The 25007-nt window shown below is 30.8% G+C and overlaps 4 protein-coding genes across 7 annotated transcripts; 3 read left to right on the forward strand and 1 right to left on the reverse strand.

Annotated features, from left to right (window-relative positions):
* The first annotated feature begins 1391 nt into the window (after positions 1 to 1391).
* On the forward strand, positions 1392 to 5579 carry LOC126833324 (aldo-keto reductase family 1 member B10-like). The gene is made up of 6 exons (XM_050564587.1): positions 1392 to 1490; positions 2679 to 2846; positions 2924 to 3040; positions 3343 to 3546; positions 4237 to 4592; positions 5436 to 5579. The coding sequence occupies exons 1-6, from the start codon at positions 1416 to 1418 to the stop codon at positions 5476 to 5478; spliced, it is 963 nt and encodes a 320-aa protein (XP_050420544.1). The 5' UTR covers positions 1392 to 1415; the 3' UTR covers positions 5479 to 5579.
* A 2251-nt stretch (positions 5580 to 7830) lies between these two features.
* On the forward strand, positions 7831 to 10642 carry LOC126833603 (aldo-keto reductase family 1 member B10-like). Its single transcript, XM_050565031.1, has 6 exons — positions 7831 to 8173; positions 9025 to 9192; positions 9341 to 9457; positions 9537 to 9740; positions 9851 to 10206; positions 10326 to 10642. Exons 1-6 carry the CDS (start codon positions 8099 to 8101, stop codon positions 10366 to 10368), a joined length of 963 nt encoding a protein of 320 aa, XP_050420988.1. The 5' UTR covers positions 7831 to 8098; the 3' UTR covers positions 10369 to 10642.
* Positions 10643 to 12065: 1423 nt separating this feature from the next.
* LOC126833310 (aldo-keto reductase family 1 member B1-like) lies at positions 12066 to 16315 on the forward strand. 4 transcript variants are annotated; one of them, XM_050564568.1, is made up of 8 exons: positions 12066 to 12186; positions 12291 to 12382; positions 12445 to 12633; positions 12878 to 12994; positions 13333 to 13506; positions 13654 to 13860; positions 13927 to 14075; positions 14219 to 14494. In XM_050564568.1, exons 2-8 carry the CDS (start codon positions 12302 to 12304, stop codon positions 14259 to 14261), a joined length of 960 nt encoding a protein of 319 aa, XP_050420525.1. In that variant the 5' UTR covers positions 12066 to 12186; positions 12291 to 12301; the 3' UTR covers positions 14262 to 14494. The 4 variants fall into 4 exon arrangements, 3 of the variants coding, with proteins under 3 accessions (XP_050420525.1, XP_050420526.1, XP_050420524.1); XM_050564569.1 differs by having other exon boundaries at positions 12088 to 12190; XR_007684932.1 differs by adding an exon at positions 15297 to 16315 and having other exon boundaries at positions 12096 to 12382; positions 14219 to 14355.
* LOC126833309 (uncharacterized) lies at positions 15380 to 23037 on the reverse strand. Its single transcript, XM_050564566.1, has 4 exons — positions 22807 to 23037; positions 20286 to 20824; positions 18006 to 18139; positions 15380 to 16225 (listed from the first exon to the last, which is right to left on the reverse strand). The coding sequence occupies exons 1-4, from the start codon at positions 22910 to 22912 to the stop codon at positions 15790 to 15792; spliced, it is 1215 nt and encodes a 404-aa protein (XP_050420523.1). The 5' UTR covers positions 22913 to 23037; the 3' UTR covers positions 15380 to 15789.
* Positions 23038 to 25007: the final 1970 nt, after the last annotated feature.

Genomic DNA, 25007 nt, shown 5'->3' on the forward strand with positions numbered 1-25007 from the left:
TTTTTTTAATTTTTATTTTACAATAAGCTAGTACGGTAATTTTATATGTAATAATAATTTATTTATCATGTTTACGAATGGTAACCAAGACTATTAGACGTGTAAGTATGCTATTATACATAATAATAATATTATGTTATAATAATTGTATTGTCGCCTGTAAATTATTATCATATTGTACATGTAAACGGTCATAATTTAATAATAATTTAATATATTTTGTACATTATCATATTGGATTAGAGTAATTTTTTGTATAACATAACTACAAACAGTCGTTTGCGTTTTTTTGTAGCTATTATATAGGTATAGTAATAATTATAAATAGAAGTTGACTTACCATTTTAACAAGCAAACTATTCAAATTTAGAACACTATACGTCTTATTTTATTTGTATAACTTAAAACTTCTTAAACGTTTGCCTTTTGTATGCAACGCTTAATGTTGGATTGTTTATTTTCTGTACAAAATATGAACTGTAAAAAAATGTTTAAATTATACACCCACATTAATAATTTTATAATTTATGTCGATTGCCAAAGTGTAATAGTACTAATTCTCAAATAAAAAACCATTTTATTTACAAGTTGTATTATTTACACAATATAGTCTTTAGTACAAGAGAATGTAAAAACATGCATTTCATGGTGCACATATTACATACACACAAAAAAAACCCAATTTAAAAACTAAAATCTATATAATATATATACCTTTACTACTTAACTAAAATAAACCTACTTACTACATTTTGTCTACCTTTATTTCGATATAGACCAGTTCATTATAATAATAATAATAATAACAATAATACAAAAACACATAAGTGTGCCTTGAAATCATAAATTTAAATTTTAAATGAAAGTACACATAATTTTTTGTAAAGCTTAACTGTTTTTTTTTTTGTTCAGAGAAAGTCTAGTTTTTGTCAATACAAAATTAATTTTGTCGAGCATCGTTAATAAGTAGACTAAACGTGGTGAATAGGTATTTTATATTCTAAAAAAAAATAAATAAATAAATAACTTTAATTTTTAGTTCATTCGGCTGTATGATGTTTGTTTAACATGATTTACAAACTTTAACGTTTTCGACCTTTTATTCTGATAGATGTATTTTGTTAATGTTCCACTAGTAACCTATTGAATAGGTAAACCATTTTCAATAAGAATGATTAATGTGCCTACATGTTGTTGGTGTAGCAAAGAACACAATAAAAAACCTTACTGTCGACATTTCTGGTTTGAAATATGACATTGAATTTAGAGTTATGATTCATTACGAATATCGTTTGAGATATTCTTTAGGCGTTTCCGCACATTTTGTTTTCATTCGCTTTCTAAACAAGCAAGTCGAAAGAAGCGTCTTGTACTCAAGCTACATTATTAAAAAAAAAAAAAAAATTAATTAAAGAATGGCATCAAACAATCAATTTGTAACATTCAACAACGGAGAACAATATCCAATCCTTGGATTTGGCACTTGGAAGGTAAACGTTTGAAATGCCATAAGAGTAATTATTATTGACTCGTGTACATATTATTTGTCTAATAAAATACAGATATATTTTAACACTACAAATGTAATAGACCTGCTAATTATAAATTTACATTTGATGTGGTTATAACTTTACTTGTGAGTCGTAGGTGTCCTACAACAGACCTAACAATGTGCATTGTACAAATATCACAATCAATATAGATAGTTTTTTCAGATTTTTCTATTGTGTACTTAAAATGTAATGTTACAAACATCATACTAATACTACAGGATATATTTTATGTTATCCATTACCTGCCATAATAACATTGAGCCCAATACAGTTTCATATATTACAATTCACAAGCATATTAGTTCAAGAGAAGTCTTGTACTATTTCCTTACATCCATTTTTTTACAATACAGTTAAATCGCAGATACATTTTTCTAACTAACTCAATGTGGCTGTTATTTGGTAATTGGTATTTTATTTATAACTATTCAATCTTCTTTTTCTATATAAATTAGAATCAAACATAACAAAAACTGACAGTTAACGACAAATGTAGTGTTTGCCATCTTATCATTTATTATTAATTATTAATGATAAATGTACAGTACAATCTGAGTCATTTTACAGAGTATTTTTCCAATTGTTTTTGATATTTTCACACATTTTGAACTTTATCCCTAAGTGGGAGACGGAAAAACGTACACGTCAAGAATTTAAAATTGTTCAGAAAAGATAAAAACTTAACATCTCTGGAAAAGGTTGAATAACAAATCTCATGTTAAAAAAAATGATTTTTTTTTTTTTATAAATAAGTAGCTTTAAAATGATAAAAATGTAAATTAGGTAGGCACATTATAGTGTAATGAACAGTACATTTTATGCTGATAAAAATGAGTAAAATAATCTTCAATTTTTCTTTATACATCAGCTGTTTTAGTTTTTAGTAAAAATATTATATATTGTTCCAAAATAATTGTTTGGCTCAAATTCTTGCAGGACAAGTGTCTAATTTAAGGCCATTGAAAGCGGGCGGTTCCTAAGGAGTTTTATAAGACAATATTTAATAAAGAAGTGGTTTTAATAAATTTCCACCGTGTCAAAAAACAAACCGCTTTCAATCCCTTTTATATATTTTTTAAATAAAGTAATAAATTGCAAACGATTAATTATGAGATGTTACTTAAGTCGAAACCCGGAGAAGTGGAGGAAGCGGTTAAGGTGGCCATAGACACGGGTTACAGACACTTGGACTGTGCCATGTTCTACGGTAACGAAAAGGAAATTGGAGACGCTATAAATCAGAAAATCGACGAAGGCGTTGTGAGCCGCCAAGACCTGTACATCACTAGTAAAGTAATAGCGAGTTTACCCACGTTACTATTTCACCGAAAACCGCGAGAATGCTTCAATCGGTTGCTTGCGTTTTACAGCTATGGAATATCTTTCATCAGCCCGACATCGTGGAAACCGTGTTGAACAAAACTCTGACCGACTTACAGATTAGCTACTTGGACTTGTACTTGGTCCATTGGCCGATGGCGTTTAAAGTTCAGTGTATCATTGGGCACAGATTACATAAAACCAGAGGCAAACGGCGCAAAACGGCGCGACCTAGTGGACAACTCCATAAGTTCTCTTATTATAACATACAGGGTGTATCAAAAAGAATGGCGGGGCTTCAAACGGCTATAGGTTGTAAAGTATTTAATTACAAATAGTAAATTTTCAATGGAAGCAGAACTTGCGTTGTTGTTCACTGGAGCTCCTAGTGTCCTTTGCACGGTCTTATATGTCGTGGTTTTGCTGGAAAAACTCCTAAATTTTTTTTTTTTTTTACATACTCACTCAGGAAGGAGGATTGGACGATGACTTCATTCCGAAAGACGACGATGGGGTTACGATTGAGGGCGAGGGTTCGTACATAGAAACGTGGCAAGCGATGGAGCAGCTAGTTGAAAACGGTTTGGTCAAGTCGATCGGCGTGTCCAACTTTAACAAGAGACAAATCGAAGACATATTGAACATAGCTACGGTGAAACCGGTCAATGTTCAAGTAAGCAACTGGGTGATAAGTCTTGTCTAAGAAAAAGGAGCTGAAATAAAAACAGTAACTATAGACTGTAGTCCAACAAAAATCCAGTTAGTTACGCTTTTAGCTTCGATGCGTAGCTGCAAAGCAATTGATTTTACAATGATTTGTTTTAATTTTTGTGTTTGGACCCACAATATCTTCGTTGAGCAGATTTACCACATAGAAAACCTATGGATCAGAAATCGTTCAAAATCTTTATCATACTGAAAGAATCGTCTATCTTAATAATTCGTTGCCCTTGCTTATACAATTCCATTCTTCTCTCTTATCTGCTTTCCTTTTCATTTCTACATATCAGTCACATCCTTGGTCGTTTATTATTTGTTGAATGTATTCTAATCTTGGTCTTCCCCTATGGTTCTTTCCTTCTATAATCAGTTTTAACAATCCTTCGTGTCGCATTGTATGGCCTATCCATTCGTTTCGTCTTCTATATTTTTCCATAGTAATTTTCCTTCTGATATTCTTTCCAGTACTTCTCCATTGGTTACTCTGTCCATCCAACTTGCATCCTTAACATTCTCCTATAACACCACATTTCAAACGCCTCAAGTCTTCTTCGTTCTTCCATTGTTATTGTCTAGGTTACACGCGTCATGTTAATGTCACGACCTCCCAATTGACATTATTAAATGCTTTTTCGATACCAAGGTGGAGTGTCATCCGTACTTGAACCAAAGCAAGTTAAAAGAGTTCTGCGACGAAAACGACATCGTCCTGACTGCGTACAGCCCGTTGGGATCACCGGACAACCCCTGCAGAAAACCCGAAGACCCGTCGCTGTTGGAGAATCCGACAATTTTAGACATTGCCGGCAAACATGGCAAAAGCGCAGCGCACGTTTTAATAAGATACCAGATCCAAAGGGGAGTAATGGTCATCCCAAAGTCGGTGAACAAACACCGCATAGAGTCTAACTTCTACGTGTGGGACTTCGAGCTCGACCAAGAAGACATGGACCAAATCGACGGACTCGACTGCAACTGTCGGTACATACAAATGAAAGAGTAAGTGACAATACCTAATATGCGTAGATTTTCTAGATTTTGAAGGTGAAGTGGTGAACTTTTTAAACTTTCGACTCAATAAAGTACATTTCAAGGACGATTTCTGACCTGTAGAGTTGCTACACGAAGAAATCGGGTCAGTGATTTGGAAGATATCGTGGGTCTGTTCTTCTTCGCCTTACACTCCCAACTACATTGGGTCGGCCACCCAAGTCCTACGCCTCCATAGAGCCTCTAGATCTTCTACATCTGATCGTTCAATCACCCCAGCTATCCTAGCATCACTCTCCATTCCGGTTATCCATCTTTTCTTCGGTTTTCCTCTTCCTGTCTTACCCTATATGTTCATCTTCATAACAACTATCACTGCCTTGCTTCTTATCTTCTCATAACAGATATCGTGGGTCCAAAATAGCCCAGTGTTTTGTTAAAATCTTCTAAATTAATTTCATCTACTAGATCCTTTTCAGCATTAAATTATTCAATCTTGAATCCCATTGAGTTGCTCGTTAAGTAATTTTTTTAAAAGTTCTAATTTGCTGAAAGACCTTTCATTTCCAGAGACAGTCACAGGAGCTGTACAAATGAATCGACAAAATAAATTAGCCAGCGGTAGAACATTACTCATTTCATTAGAAATAATCAATGGACATTTGAATTAAAAATAATGATCAATTAACACGGTTTTAACATTTTCACACTGGTCATGAAGGACATCTAACAAATTTATTGGAGTTGCAATTAATCCTTCGCCTCCCCCCACTAGTTTTTTTCCTGCTAATAATTTATGTTCATGTCTATTCGTAGGGTTTTTTTTATACAATGCTATTTTATTTATTACAGGATTGAACATTTCAAGGATTACCCCTTCATTGACGAGTATTAATTAACATAGCCATTCAAATATCAATCACTACACAATGTAACAATGGAAATACTTATATCGTTACTATATAGAAAAAAGTACATAATATGTGTATCTTTATAACATATCACTTACCTATTAGTTCAACCTAACCTACTTTATTTTTATTGTAGTTTATTGATTTAAGTTAAAACAAATAATGTATTTAAATTTAACTAAATCTGAGATGTATACAAAATGGCCTGGATATTTTCAAGCTCCTTATAGCTCTTTAATTTTTAATTTTTGTAGTACAATAGTTTTTATTCTAACAATTAAACAAATGTATAAATAAGAAAATAATTGTTTTTATTATGTTTAGCCCCTTTTATGGCTTTTATAAGTACCACCTATGACTATAATTTTCTAATATTATTTATTACTGTTATCTCTGTTTGGGGTCGAAACTCTTTTTCTTATAAATACTATGAGCATTAAAAAAATTAAAATTTGGTAAATCTAACTTTCTACAAAACGCATCATCTTAATGAAAACTGATAATATGATCTATTCTATTCCTTCTTATACCTATGCTTTTTGCGCTTCGTCTTGTTGTATTGGTTGATTTAAATATTCATAGTTGTCGTCAATATTTCAAATAATCATCCATTTTTTACAAAGTATTAAATAAATTGTTTAACGTTTGTACAAATATATGCATTTGCAAATGTCAACTGAAATATTATGTTTATGTGAACACCAGACCTTGCTAGTTCCCGAGGTTTTACAGACAAATACCCTGAGCTATTTTTAACTTAAAGTGTGTGTCACAATTTAAGTATGTGACATTTGTTATGTAACAAAGTCAAACAAGTCTACCAATTACCCGTAGACCAAAATTATAATATTCATGAATATGAAGTTAACTACAAAACGAGCCCTGCCAGCAAAATGTTGATAAGTGATAAGACTGATAACCGAACCAAGTAATGACCACAGAATAACCAGAAGGGAAACCTAGGCTGGAACTGATAAGTGTCCGGCATTTTGTTTTGCGGATTAAGTACAATCAGGACGGACCGGACACTGATAAAAATTAACACGGGGAAGACACTTATCAGTTATCACACAGTAAAAAAACCGGGAAAGTCACTTTTTAAAAATGACAATTGTGTTGTTATTAAATTCGTTTTGATACAAAATGAATCTGTTCTTTATTTTTAAGCACGATTATAAACAAAAATTAAACACTTCTTTAAAAAAGTTTTTAATATTTTATTAACATTTTTTAGCATCACTTTAACATGTTTTTTTTAGATTTGCAAAAAAAGGGGGCTTTCCTGGTTTTTCCCTGTACCCTTCATAATACTAAATAGTTTTTACAAAATAGTCGTCACTTTTTTGTTTACATTGAAAGTGACTCACATTAACAGTTAGTATTATGTTGCCTTTTTTTAACAAAAACCTGCTAAAAAAAACACATAAGTAACACGAGTAAAATAAAAAGCAAAAAATAAATGATTTATACAACGATTTAATACTTAGGTACTTGTTATTCCGCTTAATGTAATACTAAGAAATGATTGGTTATTATGTAATTATTAATTGTTTTATAATTTTGAAGTCGGCGCGCCAAGTAAAACATAAAAATTATATACCTTACTATAATAACAAATTAGAACACTTTTTTTTTTGTTATGAACTAATTTGGAAAAAAATTAACACAGATAAACCTTACACATAGCAAGGTATATCGTTTTTTTAACCGACTCTTTATGTTTTACTTGGTACCGATTTCAAAATAAATTATAAAACAATTAATATTAAATTGTTAACACAGTTATTTTTCGCTTTTTATTTTACTTTTATGGTACTCTTTGTGTTTTTTTTTCAAGTCGGTTTTAAAAAAAAAAAAAATGGTTTACATCCATTCGCTGTTAGTCTACTAAACGCTCGGTAGAGTTCAAGGTCAATATGATTTATCTAATTAACCTGGACTCGGGTTTTTAAGTACAGTTATTGTTTTTTTATACAACATAAACGATAACAATACATCGTATAGAGATACAACAAATAATACAATAATATCATACAAATACTTTAGTCTATATTTTTAATAATCTTACCAAAAAAAAACCGCAGCCGTCTTTTGATAAGGAATATTTTTTTGGTTGTTTACGAATAATATTATATGTATAGGTGTTTCGTATATAGTGTTTTACGGCAGCTGTTGTAACAAATTATAAGAAACAAGTAACAACTTATAACCTAAATATTAATATAGTATAATATGCTTGTCTTGTTCCCCACCAAGATGTATTGATAATAACCCAAAGGACCTTGGTTTCCCACCACATACGGTTATGTTAGGTAACGCCTATCATATATTATATTATTATATTTTTCTAAAAAAATTACCGACCGGCCGGCGTGTATGCGATTAAATATCATATTATATTTTTATCTGAATATTTTCATGGTTTTCTCTACACAAAACGAATAATCTAGTGAACAATTATAATATTATTTACCCGGTCTTCACCTCGTTCACAGTATTGCGTTTGTGCAGTTCACAAAGCTGGTTTTCTGCTGCTGCTTAATAAACTTCACTTGCTGGATCTGTCTTTGATCAAAACTAAAATCAATCAAACTGCTAGTAGAAATGGCATCGAAAAATCAATTCGTCACGTTAAACAATGGCGTTAAATACCCAATCTTGGGGTACGGAACGTGGAAGGTAATTATTGCACATTATTTCAATACAACTACCTGTGAAATAAAAAGTATGACGTGTCCGTTTGATTAAAGTAAACTGTATTTTTTCATGTTAATTGATTATTTTTCTCTCATACAAAATGTACATTCAGAAGGGTCTCGTTAATCCGAACGGGGGTGATTGGATTACCGATTTGTTCGCATTACCTATGACAACACACATATTCATTTGAAATATTGAGTTTTTTTTTCTCCCTATATTATGCTGATCAAAAGCTCTGTCAAATTATTGTGCGGGTCTACGGAAAAATATGTCTAAACATAGCGATGCGATAATTCTCAAGCCCGTTCGGATTATCCGAGGTTTGGGTTTACGCCACCTCCCCATAGCTATAATTGAGATGGTAACTATAATTTATGAAGACAGTTTGCAAATGATGTTAATTTAACAATAGGCGCTTTGAACTCGAATTGGGTTTAGGTTTTATGGTTATAATGTTATGTAATCTTATTGGTTTGGGTTGTTTTTTTTTTTTTACATTTTAGCTATTTCGGTTTTATAGGCAATTGAAATAATTAGTTGGACAAAATATATTGGCTACGGTTTGACGTAGTGTAATATATTTTAAAGAATTGAATTCTCACGAAAAATAATTTCATATAAAACAAATTCTATTTGTCGTCAAAAAAAAAAGAAACACATATACATGTATAGATTTTACTGATAACTACTTAATATGTACATTATACAAATATACTTTGGCGTTTTCGATTATTAAATGTTTATTAAGACTAATATTTAAATTATTTTAAAAAATGTGTATAATATAGAGAATATACTTTTAAATTCTGTTGTATTAATGTTTTATTTAGTCCAAACCGGGCGAAGTTGAAAATGGTGTCATGGCCGCAATAGACGCAGGATACAGGCATATCGATTGTGCTTTAGTATATGGCAATGAAAAAGAAATTGGAAATGCCTTACAGCAGAAATTCGCCGAAGGAGTTGTGAAACGTGAAGATCTTTACATCACTAGCAAAGTAAACATATAACCTCACTATTTTTATGTGTAATAATACCTAAATACTTCTATATCTCTCCTTCTCGACCATGCCACGTCGCCGCAATACTCTGGCTCTGTTCTATGAATTTATAACCTGACCTTAATTAAACTTTTCATTTGTTTAGTTATGGAATACTTTTCATCAACCAGACTATGTCGAAGCAGTTTTGAAACAAACCCTTTCCGACTTGCAAATCAGTTATTTGGACTTGTATTTAATCCATTGGCCGATGGCATTTAAAGTATGTTTTATAAATATATGTTTCTAAAGTGATTTGTTTTGTAGGTTTTCATTAAATTTGTGTCCGTTTTATTGTTAAGGAAGGAACATTACAAGGAGATCTGTTTCCCAAAGATGAAAAAGATGTGACGATCGAAGGAGAAGGTTCTTACGTTGAAACATGGAAAGGATTGGAAAAGCTTGTAGAGAAAGGTCTGGTCAAGTCTATTGGTGTATCAAATTTCAATAAAAAGCAAATAGAAGACATATTGAAAGTGGCCAAAATAAAGCCAGTGACAAATCAAGTAATATTACGTTATACCTTTTTAATAAATATGATATAGCTTTAATTGTGTGGGAAAAAACTCGGTTGAAATGATTACAAAACGATAATACCGTTTTATTTTATTCGTAGGTCGAATGTCATCCGTATTTGAATCAAAAGAAATTAAAGGAATTTTGTGAACAACACGGCATTGTTCTGACTGCATATAGTCCTCTTGGATCGCCAGACAGACCTTGGGCAAAACCCGACGATCCTTTATTACTGGAAGACCCCAAAATCGCAGCCATCGCCGACAAATATAAGAAGACTCCCGCTCAAGTTTTGATCAAATATCAAATACAAAGAGGCATTATCGTCATTCCAAAATCTGTGACCAAGAGTCGTATTGAATCCAACTTTGACATTTGGGATTTTGAATTGGCCCAAGCCGACATAGACTTGATTGATTCGTTTGATTGCAACGGTCGTGTTTGTCATCTGAACTGGTATGAATATTTTTAAAAAAAACTGTCATTCGATTTTATTTTAGCTTAGATGCATTGGGACCACCTTGATAACACATTTAAAAGTATTGAGCAATGATGATTTTTTTTTTTTTTTTTAGGAACAAACATTTTAAGGATTATCCGTTTAACGATGAATTTTAAGAAACTTCTCCACGCAAGCAACAAACGCATACCAGTGTCAATCAATTCACATTCATTAATTTTAAGGTGCTTTACAAAGTTTATATTGTAATCTAATTAATAGTTATTTTTTAAATACATCATTTAATTTATAAAATATTTTTTTATCTACTATTTGATTACACGTATCAGAAATAATGACCCTTTTGTGTGGTGACCTATTCGTACGATTATGATTAGGTAATCTAAAAAAAAATGTTTGAGTATTAATAAACTAATACTATCGTCGTGTCAATTTTATTGATTTTATTTTTATTTTTTGTCCGACGTTAAACTTTGCCAATCGCGATGAACGTATCATGATAATATGACTAGGTGTAATCCGCATGAGCCTCGTTAGATAATAACGGGGTTATGACGCAAATAATTATTGTTCAAAGAAAAACGTGATGTGTTGTTATTGAAAATAATGTTTAATGATCCATCACTAAGTATTTAATTTATAATTACAAAATTCAATTAGAAATAATAGTTTTGGCATGTGTGTCATTTTAAAATGATTCACTACGAGCTTATTATCTTTATCGATGTTATTTATTCTCTTCAGCCCAATGATAATATTATAACGACAACTAACTGAACCTCTTATAATAAACCTCTTGAAATAATAAAGCAAAAATAATTGGACAAATTTCGATTAGTCTCAATTTTGTTGGTTTCTGGTCGATTCAAAATATGTAAAGTTGCTGCTAAAATAAAACTGCTTCATCGACTGACTACTGAACACAATGACAACAATATTTGGATGTGTATTCTCACTATGAACGTTAAGGCAGCCGCAAGTCTTGAGAAAATGGTAGATTTTTTATCCTTTTAATAACATTTTAAATATTCAGTTGAATTAAATAGCTTACTATAACGGGCACCTCTAATAGGAGATATAAATAAAAATAAAAGATTACTTTTTTTACTTATTAAGTGGTGGAAAAAATATAAAAATGAATAAAAGTTAAATTTTAAAATGTTTTAAGTTTTAAATGTTGGAAGCAAATGTTTTAACTTATCGACATACCAGATATTTCTATTATTATTTCAAGAATAATTATTATAACGAGTATTATTATGGTGTTATACGGATAACTTATTTATTATCGTTATGTATAAAATTGATCCAATTACACTTTTAGTTATTTCTTACTAATGATAAATACCACTGATGTTGTCGAACTGTGTGACTGTAGACACATTAAAACAAATATATTCACAGAACGCCTATGACAATAAATTGCAACTCGGAAATCCTTTTTAAACAAATTTCATTCGATTTTCAATGCCACGAGGAATTAGAGTATAGATATATTTACCGTTTTTTTAATTCGTCTGAAATTAACAACAAAAGTACAATAAAGTATCGAAAAACAAGTGTGAATTTGACAATTATATTTTACTTTAACGGTTGGTCTATTCGATTTGAATGAATTAAACATTAGTGATTTTTTTTTTTTGTAGGACTTGTACAAGAAGTACCAAGAACAGTATAACATATTATTTTATTTAATCCTTCATATTTCCATTATTACCAAAGTACTATTGTCTAAAGATTCCAAAACATATAATAATTTACCTGCACGAATTCGTTATCACTTATCAGCCCTTTCGGCATTACCTTATACCCGCTATACCTTTTATAAGGTCTACGCTTATCAGTTATGTGTTATCAGTTGACACTTGACTGTCAACGCATTAGATAACCCGGCATCAAGTGTTATTATTTTAATAGTGCGATTAAATTCTGGAGTTTTTGTTGTTATTTAAGAATATGTTATTACATAACCCATCGTAGGTATTATCCAAATATTATATTTGTCTGTATTTTCAGTATCGGTTGTGCTCTGTAACCGTCCGTATTATTTATATTGCACGTTTTTTTTCATTCACCGCAGCCGCGTCCACCATGTCTGTGTCTAAATTGGTAAAAATGGTGAAATTCAATAACGGTCATGTGTACCCTTCGTTGGGCCTGGGAACGTGGCAGGTATTGCGCTTAGCATCTTCGAGAGAGAGTGTGTTATTTATTAACTCTGCCGTGTCGTTTAGGCCACTGCCACTGTTGACGAGTCGGGCCAACAAGCGGTTTACGAAGCTGTTAAAAGTGCAATAGACATAGGGTATCGTCACATCGACGGTGCTTATATCTACAACAATGAAAAGGCAGTCGGAAGAGCTATTAAAGATAAAATCAAAGAAGGAGCCATTACGAGAGACGATATGTATATAACTAGTAAGGTTGGTCAAGAATTTGAAATAATATATATATATATATATTATCTGAATTAAAATATTTGCCGCAACACTAAAACACTATCTAATATTGTCGTAATCAATTGTATTTACAAAAACACTGCACCAGTTTTATTCTATTACACTGAAACTTGTCTTAATCCGTCTTGATAAGTTTTTTCACCATAACTTGGATTGTTTAAAATGTATAATCTTTTTAATAGTAATATTTCTTACCTTGTATGTTTAGCTGTGGAACGACAAACACGAACCCGAATTAGTTCAAACTACTTTGAAAGATACTTTAAAAGATTTGGGCTTAGACCACGTCGATTTGTATCTTATTCATTGGCCATTTTCCCAAATTGTAAGTATGTACATTTATGTATAACCATTAGAGTGATTCTTATTCTCCTATCCCGTTCTAAATTTTAAACATTAATAACTTGCAAACCGATTATTCAAAACTCGTTATCGACCAGTCAACTTTTTCAGTATATTGTTTTTAATTTAAAAATTCAATTAAATATAATATATGTTGATAGAGCTCTAGAAAACATATTGTATTGTAATATAGCATAGACAAAAATGTTTTCAAAAATAACAATACACAAAATTACAATGGTTTTAAAAGATTACTAGTGTAAGGTGTTTAAAGAAACATCAGGTAGTAACTATTGTAATTTTTTTATTTCCGTGTTACAGAAAGACAGTGATGATAATCTTGTAGGAATTGATATTCCCATTACGGAAACGTGGAAAGCAATGGAAGGGTGTGTTAAAGCTGGACTTACAAAATCCATTGGATTGTCAAACTTCAATATTAGACAAGTAAAAGCAATTTTAGAAGTAGCGACCATCAAGCCTGTGGTGAACCAGGTAAATATACTTTTACACACAATCCTGTATACTCTGTTTGACGAGAGAAGACGAATCTAGTCGAACATAGATATCGAAATATGTATTGAAGACGTAATTTGTGTATTTTCGACAATTATTTAACAAGATACAACACGTTGACGCTAGGTTGAAAGCCACCCTTATTTAACGCAAAAAAAACTCAAAGAATTTTGTGACAAGAACGACATACGCCTGACCGCTTACGGGCCGTTGGGATCGCCTAAAAGGTCTTGGGCAGATCAGGACGAACTGGCTGTGCTCGAAGAACCTGTTGTGAAAAAAATCGCAGAAAACCACAAGAAAACGGCGGCTCAGATATTAATTAAATTCCAAGTGAGCAATGATGGTGGTAATATTTTTGAACCATTGTTTAATGTGTAAATTGTACCCACATTACAGCTTCAAAGAGGCCTTTTAGTCATTCCAAAGTCGGCAAATCCGGAAAGGCAGAAACTTAACATGGACGTATGGGATTTCGAGTTGAGTGAAGACGAAATCAAAGAACTAGAATTTTTGGACAAGAATATTCGTTATTTTCCTTTCATCTCGTGAGTTATTTTTGTATTTTATATGTATTTGCCCAATTCCAACCTAACGCTATACCCCGAGATTGGGCACCGGTATGGACATTAAACACACAAAGAAGGTACAATGAGTTGTAATTTGATTACTTTTCTTTTTTTTCTTTCAGGGCGAAAGATTTAAAAGAGTATCCGTTCCACGAAGAGGCTTAATGTGTTAAACGACGATTTATCAAACAAGTTGACATAATAAAAAAAAAAATGTTTATTTTAATATCAATGTTGAATTTATACAATTTTAAAAAAAGTAAAGTTTTGTTAGCTGATTTTTTAATGTTCGGCATAATTTGCTAAAATTAGTATAAACACAAGGTATATAGATATAAGAAAAAGTTTTTGAATTAATTATTAAATTAAATGGGTAAAAAAAAAAAAACCACAAATAATAGTTAATACCTAATCATCGTAGTTTAACATAAAATATCAAAAGACTACCGCAGTAAAAAAAATTACCGTAGTTTAAACAAGCCGACCAAAATTGACGTCTTGTATTGAGGTACCGACTAGTTTATTTTATATTAATGCAAATTTAAATATTACTATTTCAATTCCAGTAGTTTCCTATTTTACAATTTAATACATATTGTGTCATCGGTGGCTTATTAGTGTTACATTTTAGTAATTATTATCAATAGTATGTGTATCAAAAGAATAATTCTATTTTTTTTTCTTTTTCAAAAAATTTGGTTAACAAATTTGTTACTGCTGTAACTGCTAAAGACTTGAGAGATGTACAAATTGAGATTTAGAAAGACTTATACACAATACGTTCTAAATAAATTAGAAAAACATTTTCTTAGAAAGTTATTACACTTATTAGCCACAATTTACTAATTGGTTAATTATAGGTAATAATATTATTAACTCCATTTTTTAACTCGACAGTTCCTCGATTCACAGCGAATAAACCCAAAGTAATTTAGATTATTAAATGCTTTCTTATTTCTCGGTTTGCTATAACAAATATATTATACTATTTATATTAGTGCAAACCATTTTGATAAGATACGCAAAATTAGCAATCCTTACATTTCTTTTTTCAGGATTACCAATTTACTTATTTTATAGAATTTTGACCAGCAGAAAAAAAAATGAGTTTATTATAATATGATTATTTTATCGCATATTTAAGACATTTTACATGTTTATATTAGATTATTATTATAAGCTATCCTATTATGTTCGCAGTGTTTAAAGAAACTTGTAACGTTGCTGCCAAAAATGCCCATTTGGACTCGGAAAAAAAGGATTTGTCAAAAAAGAACTCGAGATTTCTATTTTTAAAAGCACACAGCCTTTATTAGCCTACGGTACTTAAACATTTATAAATATACATAAATTATATTAAATATACAAAGGTAAAATAATGGTACTTGCAACAAGAGGAATTATATTGTAAAAGGTTTGGTAATTTGATTCGCTAGAAAAATTAGAGTGGTGTGAATAGGGACTTTTTTTTTTATATAGCGGTTAGTACCACAAAACTTACAATGTGTTTCTTTTGATACCCGAGGGATATTTGAGCTTAATGCCATATTTTTTATCGACATTCAAACAATGCATCGGGTCGCAAGTGATTTAGTGATTACTATATTATGTGTTATACTGTGCACTACATACGATGGCACTCAATTGACAGTGGCGGTGGTGGTTTCAAATCACGTAGTTGTTAAAATCAAAACTACTTTTCGAACAACGTCTTATCCAATTCTCCGTACACTTTTTCAAATTCTTCTTTGCTGCAACAATACACCAGCCCGTCGTTAGCGTCGTTGCCCTCGTAGCCATCGGGACACGTGTTGGGGCAAATGTACACGTCGTCAGTGATGTTCATGAAAGGGTTGTTCAGCCCCAAGTACACTGTGCCATCGTCGTCGTCCACGTTGTAGACCAGCTTCCAGTAGTACAGAGGCACTGGTAACCTGTAGGGTGGATCCAGGTGAATGGGCTGCTGCTCGCCGTCGACGTCTTCCAGCGTGCAAACGCCATAAGTGCCCGTGACAATCACGTACCGGGAACTGTCGTTGGACAACTTCAGTCTGGTATGGTTCTCCAGCTGGGACCACAGTTTGCCGTTGAATACCTGCCATTGTGGGGCCACGTTCGCGTAGTAATAACTGCAAAATCGTCCGTAATACGTCACAAATGATTGGCCATAAGGTTTCGTGACATTTTCGTGTCTTTACTTTGGCACACAACAAGGAAAAGTCGACGGTTTTTTACCCAACGAACATTTCTGATTATTTATATGATAAGATAAGAGATTAGAGTGATAAGAGATAAGAGATAAAATGTCTCCCGTGGTTGCGGACGCGTGCGCAAGCTGTTGTAAAGGGATGGGGATGTTTTTTATCCCTGACAAAACAGATCAGTTTTTTTGGGTCCCAGGACATTTTCTAGGAGATCACTTTCCATACTTTTTTTTTCATCTAAACATGTTCCTAGGGTGTACCAAACTAACAATTTTTTTGTTTTTTTTGTTCTTCTCTTGACATTATGTTCCTTGGAGTAAAATAATATTTCCCTATTTTTTCAGATTTTTAAAATTATTTTTAGAGGTTGCGAGCATCAGTTTTCCAAAAAACATTTTTTTTTTAGTTTATAATTTTTTTAAGGTATAAATATCAATTTTAAACAAATGTTGCTTGTTTACAAAATCATCATTAGTAAAAGAGGAAAAAAACCAGTATTTTTTTTTTTTACAAAAAAAACTACTATCCAAATAATTTAGGCCTTAGAATGTAAAATTTGCGAAAACATTGATATATATACCCTTAATAGTACCCTAAAATATTATTTTTAGGGGTACAAAATATTTTTTACTTATTCCTCATTTAGTTGCGAAGAATTCCGATATACTTACATAACACATTATTCTAACAATAGATCAGAAAAAATAAATTTAAAAATACCTTTTCGCTTTGCATCGAAGCTAAAAAACAAACAACAAGTTTTGAATACTGTTACTTAACAATTATTTTTTTTTTTAGTTCATAGTTTTTACAAGTAATTAACAAAAAAACAATATTATTTTATAAAATAAAAAAAAATCTTTATATAGAAATACATAAACTGTATGCACAAAACATAACACATTATTCTAACAATAGATCAGGAAAAAAAATAAGATTTCATAATACACTATTTTGGCATTATGATTGCATAGCGGTCAGCTATTAAATATTATAATATAATGTGATAATATATATTATATTTATAATGACCTTTGCTGCCGAGGGTAATAATAATAATAATAAAAAAAATTATATAATATTCAAAACTTGTTTTTTTTTTTTTAATTTATTATTTTTCGGAATTCTTCGCAACTAAATGAGGAATAAGTTAAAGATATTTTATTTTCCTAAAAATAAAATTTTAAGGTACTATTAAGGTTATATATATCAATGTTTTCGCAAATTTTACATTCCAGTGCCTAAATTAATTGGATAGTAGTTTTTTTTGTAAAAAAAAAAAAATTACTGGTTCATTCCTCTTTTTCTAATGATGATTTTGTATACAAGCTACATTTGTTTAAAATTGATATTTGTACCTTAAAAAAATTAAAAACTAAAAAAAAAATTTTTTTGGAAAACTGATGCTCGCAACCTCTAAAAATAATTTTAAAAATCTGAAGAAATAGGGAAATATTATTTTACCCCCAAGGAACATAATGTTAAGAGAAGAACAAAAACATTTTTTTGGTACACTTTAATGTTCACCCAAAAATGAAATATGTTAAAGAAGAGTAGGTAAGCCCAGAAAACTTGACTGGAATTGAAGAAGCTAGAAAAGACGGTGTGTGTACCCCAGTTTAAGATTGTTCTTTAAGCAAATATCAAATGTCCGAGTAAAGTATTAATTTTAAATAATAGTCTACACGTTGTATAAAGTACTCACGTGGCATATTGTTCGACGTACAAAGCGAAATCAGCCCTGGCTGCGAAATGACCTCGTGACAATGAGTGTTCGCTATCGGTATAATATTTCTCCATCTGTTCTTCTGATCCCAAAATTTTGGCAACGGTTTTTTTCTATAGAAAATGTATAAAAAAAAAAGTGTTTAATAAAAAAATTCGCCATCAGGCATCTACGGATTACATACATAAATTAAATTACTTGTATAAATTAAACGCCTGTTAAAAAAAAAAAACTAATATTTTGTACATGAGTTTTATTTATAACATTTTATTAATACTCTAACCTGAAGACGCCATAATAGCCAAACTAGTGTAATTATAAAAATTGCATTTGATAATACACTTATACCTGTTGAGACATAAGTGTTGAAAGTTATAGGCGAAGATTGAAGTACGTGGAGATAATAATAATAATTCCTACTATAGTGCACACACTTAGCCTACTTAAACTCAATAAGGATTTATATTTTATCTCGATAAGTATTTATTGAAAACTGTTATCGACCAAACACTGATTAAATAATTTCGCTTTTAGTAGGTAAAAAAAAATTAATATATATATATATATAAATGTTGCTAGGTATTTAGTTTTTAAATTTTTTTTTTTTTAATTAGTGTTTCAAAATTGAACAATAATAAATCATTTTGATCATAAATATCAATATAATAAAAAAATATTTAGCTATAACAATTATTTCATACAAATTATTGCAATGTAAAATTGTAAACACCCTGTTAATGCACTTTTTATCAATGATTTCTGAAATATGGATTGTTATATGTGTATTTAGAATATATTTACCTTCCCAAAATTGAGTATTTATTTATTTCGTACATTGTTCTGTTCTACTTGTTCCTAATCAAATAAACCATATTTATTGGATTGTATTTGTCTGATTAAATAATATAAGTATAAAATATTATATTTAAACAAGGTTTGTTTTCTTCATCACAATTATTATACTATTGCATTAGTACTATTTCAAGTTAAGTATGTGTTATTCACTTTTAGTATGTTTTTTTTTTGTACTTATTTAATTACTATAATATAAACCGATTCTAAAATTAAGAGTTTTTTAAGGAAACCCCCTAAAGGAAACTATTTATGAAAGAGAAAAAAATTGCACAAACTAATGGTTTGTATATTATTAATTTAGAAATGTAAAAAAAATAATTTTTCTGTTTACATATAGATCAATAATTTCAAATTCAACATTTATTTTAGCCAAAATATTGAGTTCATGTTTTCAGTATACGGCAACCCAAAAAAAAAAAAATCCGAATATTTGATCATCATTATAAAAGAAACAGACAAACTAATAATATTAACTATACACATACCTTCTCAGCTCAACGTCGGAACTGAAATAAATAGAATGTATATAAAGTTCATTGAACAACAAATATATTATAAAAACGACATTTTGTGTTCTATGGTTATAATTTTTGTACCTAATTGTAAAACTGATGTATAGTAATACCGATGGATAGATAAAAATATCACACTCCCAACGATATTTTTTAGAGCCGAGACTTAGGTAAATCCGGTATTCTCACTCAATATAATACACTCAACACATTTGACATAAAAATACATTTATAACTTCAGCTAGTTTTATACAGAGTGATTTTTAGGGTTTAATTAGTAATTTAATTTTTTCAAGTATTTAAGTAGTTCTAGTAGTTAATACAAGTAATCTCATTTTTTCTTCAAAACTCTTAATGTTGGAGTGCAGTATTATTTTTATCCGCGGTCATTACTCAACCGCAAATCTCACAATTCAATAAGCTTCAATACGTTCAAAAACAATTATCCAGAACTGGTTATAGGTCAAAATTGTTAGTAAATTATTTTTAATTAAAAAAGTTAGTGAAATACATAAAAATAATTAATTCGGGAGAGGGTTAAAAATATAAAAGTCTGTGAAAAGTTGAGAGAAAAAAATCTAGCCATTTTCTCCGTTCCACGGGAAAACATTGAATCATGGATATGTTATCTCTTATCACTTATCATTTGTCTCTTATCTCTTATCACATATTCTAATCTCTTATCTCTAAATATTTTTAAAATATGTTTGAATATTGTAACGAGAAAATGGCGACATTTTGAAATTATTGTATCCAGCCCAATAACGTATACACGTTAAAACTGAATTACCAATTAAACCCTCTATGAGATATATTGAGTGGATCGCTTTAAGACAAATATTACCCTGCGCAACGTTAGTAATAATAATAATATACTCCGCTGATCACGTACTTGTTCTTTTAATGTGTAAAATTTGTTCACGTTCATGGTGCCGTAGAGTTCCCTGGAGTTGACGAACGAAGGCTTGGATTTCATGTACTGATGATAGTCGTGGTACGGCGACCTGGCCGCGTACCAAGTGTACAAACTGTTCTTGGCGGTCGTGTCGAAGCATATCTTCAGCATGGTCAAATGTCTCCACTTGGTCTGGAAGCCCACCGTGACCAGCGAATGGTTGGTCTGGCACTTGTCGCCGGTCAGCTTCAACACGGACTTGGGGGTCTGCTGGCATTTGAACTGGCCGTACCTGTACCTTTGACCTCGGTAAGTCACATTATTGCCTCCGGCGCAAGTCACCAAGATTTCCGTGTAGGTCGGCGCAACCGCGGCGAACGTATTGTTGCCCACGCACGCCAACTTGAAATTGTGGCCGTACCGAACGTTCAGCGCACCCTTGTCGTCCGGGTAAATGATGTGGTATTTTCGGCCATTCGGCACAAACGCGATAGGCATGAGCTTGACATCTTTGTCCGGTACCGACAGTGAACAATCTGCGCACGAAAGGTAAAAAAAGAATAATACAAAACCAACCTACAAGACGCAGGGTTGCCAACCGTCCTTCTTCATTGGGCAGGACGGTTGGCAACCCTACCTTGTATCCTACATAGTATGTATGATTTGTCCTACGTCCAACAACAGTTATGTCCTAATAATATAGTGTAAAGTCCATGAAAAATTGAATAAATAGGTACTTATTTATACTTCGTTATTATTATTTTAAATATTATCAATTATTCAGCTTAATCAAAGATGTACATTTATGATTTAATTAGAGTGACAAACATCTAATTGTTTTAAATTTATAGTACTGTTGATTCTCACATTTATTTTTCACGACATTGTTATTAATAAAATATATTTAAATATGTATTTACTATTTATTTATATGTAATAGAATGAAGTTAAATTCTCCGAGTCAAAAGTATAAATCGCCTTTATTAAATCTTAATAAAGGCGATATAAATAAAATGTATAAGATTATTTGTCGAAAGTCATTACTCATTAATAACAATAATACATAACCATTATAATATGATGTTTTGTTGGTTCAGGGCCGGATTTGTTATTTGGACCTAGTCCCCTATAATCCCAGAAATACATACATTTTTAAAATAAGTATACGCAATAAAAATAATAATACAACTCAACGACTTTATGTAACTTAAAACGTCTCAACTCTCAGCCACCACAAATCTTCTAATAAAATATCATTCAAGACATTCAAGTTGCAGTTGTCCTTATTGACTATTGTACACCTAACAATACAAGAAAATTTGATTATTTTATGACTTTGATAGAAACATAGGTACAATATTACCTACATTACCTGTAAATTACAAGTTGTATTAATAATGTATAGGCACCTGCCCAAAGTAAACCGTAAATAGTAATTTTTCAGTTTAAAAATAATAAATGCATCATTTGTTTTTAATTTTTTAAGGAACACCCGAAGGTACAGTTTGCTGTAAGCTGGTGTAAACAATATTAAAATAAAACTACCAACACATAAACTACTTATTGGGAACACTTGATTTTTTTTTTTTTAAGTACAAATCTTAATAAAAAAAAAAACTACATGGATAGAAGGCTATCTCTAATAATACTACCAGTTTTGCAAAAAATATCATTACAATTGATACGATTACATCACAGAATTTATTTATTTTGGTTTATCCCGTGCTTATGTTCTGTTTATGGAATAAAATATGTCAAACGATTTTGAATAATTTCTTTTAACGTTATTAGAGTTAGTCTACTTCAAACCGGTTGCTGGAATATTAAAAAAAAACGGATTTTTGAAAAGATTTTACTAAATATTTTGAATTTTATTGAAATAATAATAATATGCCAAATTTATTCAGCCATAGTCGGCTTGCAAAATTGTTGAAACCAGAAGTAAACTGCCATATATATATATAGAGAGAGAAAACGTGTCGCCTGTGGATATAATAATATGTAATACAGTTTTATTATATATTTTTAAAGAAGGGGGAAAGAATGGTTCAGTGTCCGGGCATTAGCTGGTGTATGAAACAACCGTGAGAAATTTAATAACCGTTATTTCGATATCCTACGTGGGATTAAACTGTCTGCCTGTAAGTGTACATACACTACTTAATATTGTCTTTTTTTTTTTGTAAATATACCTAAATATTTAGTATCATGTTTTTTATTTGCATTCATTTAATTCAAAAAATGTTTAAAAAAATAATTATTTACAACGTCCAACGATGCTAGTAAATAGAAATACCCAGTGAAACAATTAAACGGTTTGACTTGTTTAAATGTACACAATGTTATGTTGTAAACGTTTGTGTAAAAAACATGAAAATTACACTTCTTTTTTTTCTTTATAAATAACTATTTAATTTGTTTTTTAACCGTTTTCTAGAAAACATCACATCACAAACTTACTTAACTGTGCACAAACCGTGTACATTAAAATATTGGAGTAAGTATAACCACCACTAACCTTTTATTTTGTCTCTGTTGTCCTGGACAGCTGCTTCGGTAAAACTAAATATCAAACACAGTAATGAAATTAAACGAATGGACATTTTATTGTAAAAATCAAACATTTCGTTTGGAGGGTATACAGCTATAGTGTGAGACCTGCGTTGAGCACTAGGTATATGTAACGTATAACTGTTTTGTACATCAGTTGTTCGGTCTCTTAATAAGAAACAAATTTAACGGTTATATATTAAGAGGTCGTTGTTACACACCTGAACTACATCTAATCTCCGACTTAACAACCAAGTGGTACTTATAACGATTTAATGATTACAAACCACTACAATGAACAAAAAAAAAATGACGTAGATATTATTATGCATGTGCCATTGAGTAGGAAATAAAACAGTTATGCCAGCAGTCAGCAAATCGGTTCTAATATGGAGACACTCGATATGTTGTGAAACGATTGAAATTCTTTTATCGACCACGTGGATCATACGTATCTTCTAGACTTATTGTTGTTGGATTATAATTACTTAACTGCTACATGTTTTCTTTGTGCTGTAAAAAAAAAAAAAGTATTTGTAACAATCCAAAATGAAAAAAAAAAAAAAGTATATTTCAACACCTAAAATCGGTTAAATGCAGACACTTTTTTATTTGTAAAACTTTTTTTTATCATCCACTCGGAATACAAGTACGTCTAGGCTTATTGTTATTAGGTTGAATTACCTAGGTACGTCCTACATACTACCGTGGCATTGTAAAAAAAATATTTTTACAACTCAAAATTCAAAAAAAGCCAGTACAGTGGGGTCGGGGCATAGTGGGGACGGAGAGGTCACAAGTCTACAGATTTTATTACAACTGAAAGTGATAAAATCACTTTTCAATAAACGCTTCGATGCGAATCTGTGGATAGTATGTTCAAACTAGTTATTGTTATGTGATATTTCAATCCGCGAAAGTTTCAACACATTCATAGTTATAGTGGTTTAGAAGACATCGTGGGACCAGCAATAATGTACTTAAAATGTAATATTTAGTCTTGTGCAGGGTGGACACGATAAGGGTTGATCGTCTGTCTATAAAAATGTACTGTCATAGTTATCCGTGTATCGTAATAAACAATATAATGAAAATATTTTCATTGCTTGTTGATTCACACACACATAGCAACCTAGAAACTGACTACGGCCAAATTTACCCTATTTTTGGGGTTTTTTCCTTAATAAAAAAAAAATTTGATTACACATTTTTGAGAAAATTGTATATGTTATAGATCCGTTTTAGATCTACCTTTGGTCTAATTTTCAGATCTAAATCTATAAAACTTTGCTTGAAAAGGTGAAATAAAGAAAAAATTTCTATCCCTTCTAAGGGAAATGGGTTTATGATATTTTTTTGGCTTGTTAATGTTTATCGATAGTACTATGTTTGAAGAACAATTCATATAAATTTTGAACATTTTTTACTATTTTTTAAAAAGTTATAGTGCATCGTAATTTTAAATTGAAAAGTTTGTAAATTTTTTAGGAGTTTTTCTCGATTTTGATAGGGAAGGGTTGACTTTTTTTAATTTTTGGCCTGATGTAGTATATTTCAGGTATGATTTCTGATCCATAGAGTTGCTACACTAAGAAATCGGTTCAGCGGTTCACGGGATATCGTGGGTCCAGACACAAAAAAAAAAAAAAATTAAAACACATCATTGTAAAAACAATACCTTCTCAGCTCCGTATCGAAGCTAAAAATGTACAAATAATTTATATAATTTAAAATGATAGCCATGAAATTATACACTTTCAATTATTTCATAGTGCAGGGTGATCCATTCAACGCATGACACTGGTTTTCTTTAAAAATAACAACAATATTGAAATTCGTATCGTTTTGATAGAGTACTATCGACTTTTAAAAAATTGAATGGTAACGTATACGCATTAATTTATTAACATTTTAAATTGAGAAAAATTTACTAAACATGTTGACCGGTCGACAAGTGGTATTGAATAATTATTATTGAAGTTATAAGCGTCTAAAATTTAAGACCAAACGAAAATATGTACCTAGTGTATATTTATTATTTGCAAGTATACATAATCGGAGTTTAAGATCTGCTATAGGTCATTACATGGCACTTATCAAGATTAAGGGTCATTCCTAAGGATTGAAACCAAGTAAATAAAGCGATCAAAATCACTTTGTAACTTAACA

The sequence above is a fragment of the Adelges cooleyi genome, unplaced genomic scaffold, assembly GCF_023614345.1.
Source record: "Adelges cooleyi isolate 19-005CV unplaced genomic scaffold, UGA_ACOO_1.1 ACOO_flye_CR_arks_rails_tigmint_CR_PRNA_2, whole genome shotgun sequence".
Classification (NCBI taxonomy): Eukaryota; Metazoa; Arthropoda; class Insecta; order Hemiptera; family Adelgidae; genus Adelges; species Adelges cooleyi.

Excerpts from the sequence above, each read along its gene's own strand:
- LOC126833324 (XM_050564587.1), top strand. The coding sequence starts at position 1,416 with ATGGCATCAAACAATCAATTTGTAACATTCAACAACGGAGAACAATAT. Across the intron at positions 2,847-2,923 it reads ACCTGTACATCACTAGTAAA|CTATGGAATATCTTTCATCA; the intron begins GTAATAGCGAGT and ends TGCGTTTTACAG. Across the intron at positions 3,547-4,236 it reads TGAAACCGGTCAATGTTCAA|GTGGAGTGTCATCCGTACTT; the intron begins GTAAGCAACTGG and ends TTCGATACCAAG.
- LOC126833603 (XM_050565031.1), top strand. The coding sequence starts at position 8,099 with ATGGCATCGAAAAATCAATTCGTCACGTTAAACAATGGCGTTAAATAC. Across the intron at positions 9,458-9,536 it reads ATTGGCCGATGGCATTTAAA|GAAGGAACATTACAAGGAGA; the intron begins GTATGTTTTATA and ends TTTATTGTTAAG. Across the intron at positions 9,741-9,850 it reads TAAAGCCAGTGACAAATCAA|GTCGAATGTCATCCGTATTT; the intron begins GTAATATTACGT and ends TTTTATTCGTAG.
- LOC126833310 (XM_050564568.1), top strand. The coding sequence starts at position 12,302 with ATGTCTGTGTCTAAATTGGTAAAAATGGTGAAATTCAATAACGGTCAT. Across the intron at positions 13,507-13,653 it reads TCAAGCCTGTGGTGAACCAG|GTTGAAAGCCACCCTTATTT; the intron begins GTAAATATACTT and ends CGTTGACGCTAG. Across the intron at positions 13,861-13,926 it reads AGATATTAATTAAATTCCAA|CTTCAAAGAGGCCTTTTAGT; the intron begins GTGAGCAATGAT and ends CCCACATTACAG.
- LOC126833309 (XM_050564566.1), bottom strand. The coding sequence starts at position 22,912 with ATGTTTGATTTTTACAATAAAATGTCCATTCGTTTAATTTCATTACTG. Across the intron at positions 18,140-20,285 it reads TTTACACATTAAAAGAACAA|AAAAAAACCGTTGCCAAAAT; the intron begins GTACGTGATCAG and ends CATTTTCTATAG. Across the intron at positions 16,226-18,005 it reads TACGTCGAACAATATGCCAC|TTATTACTACGCGAACGTGG; the intron begins GTGAGTACTTTA and ends ACGATTTTGCAG.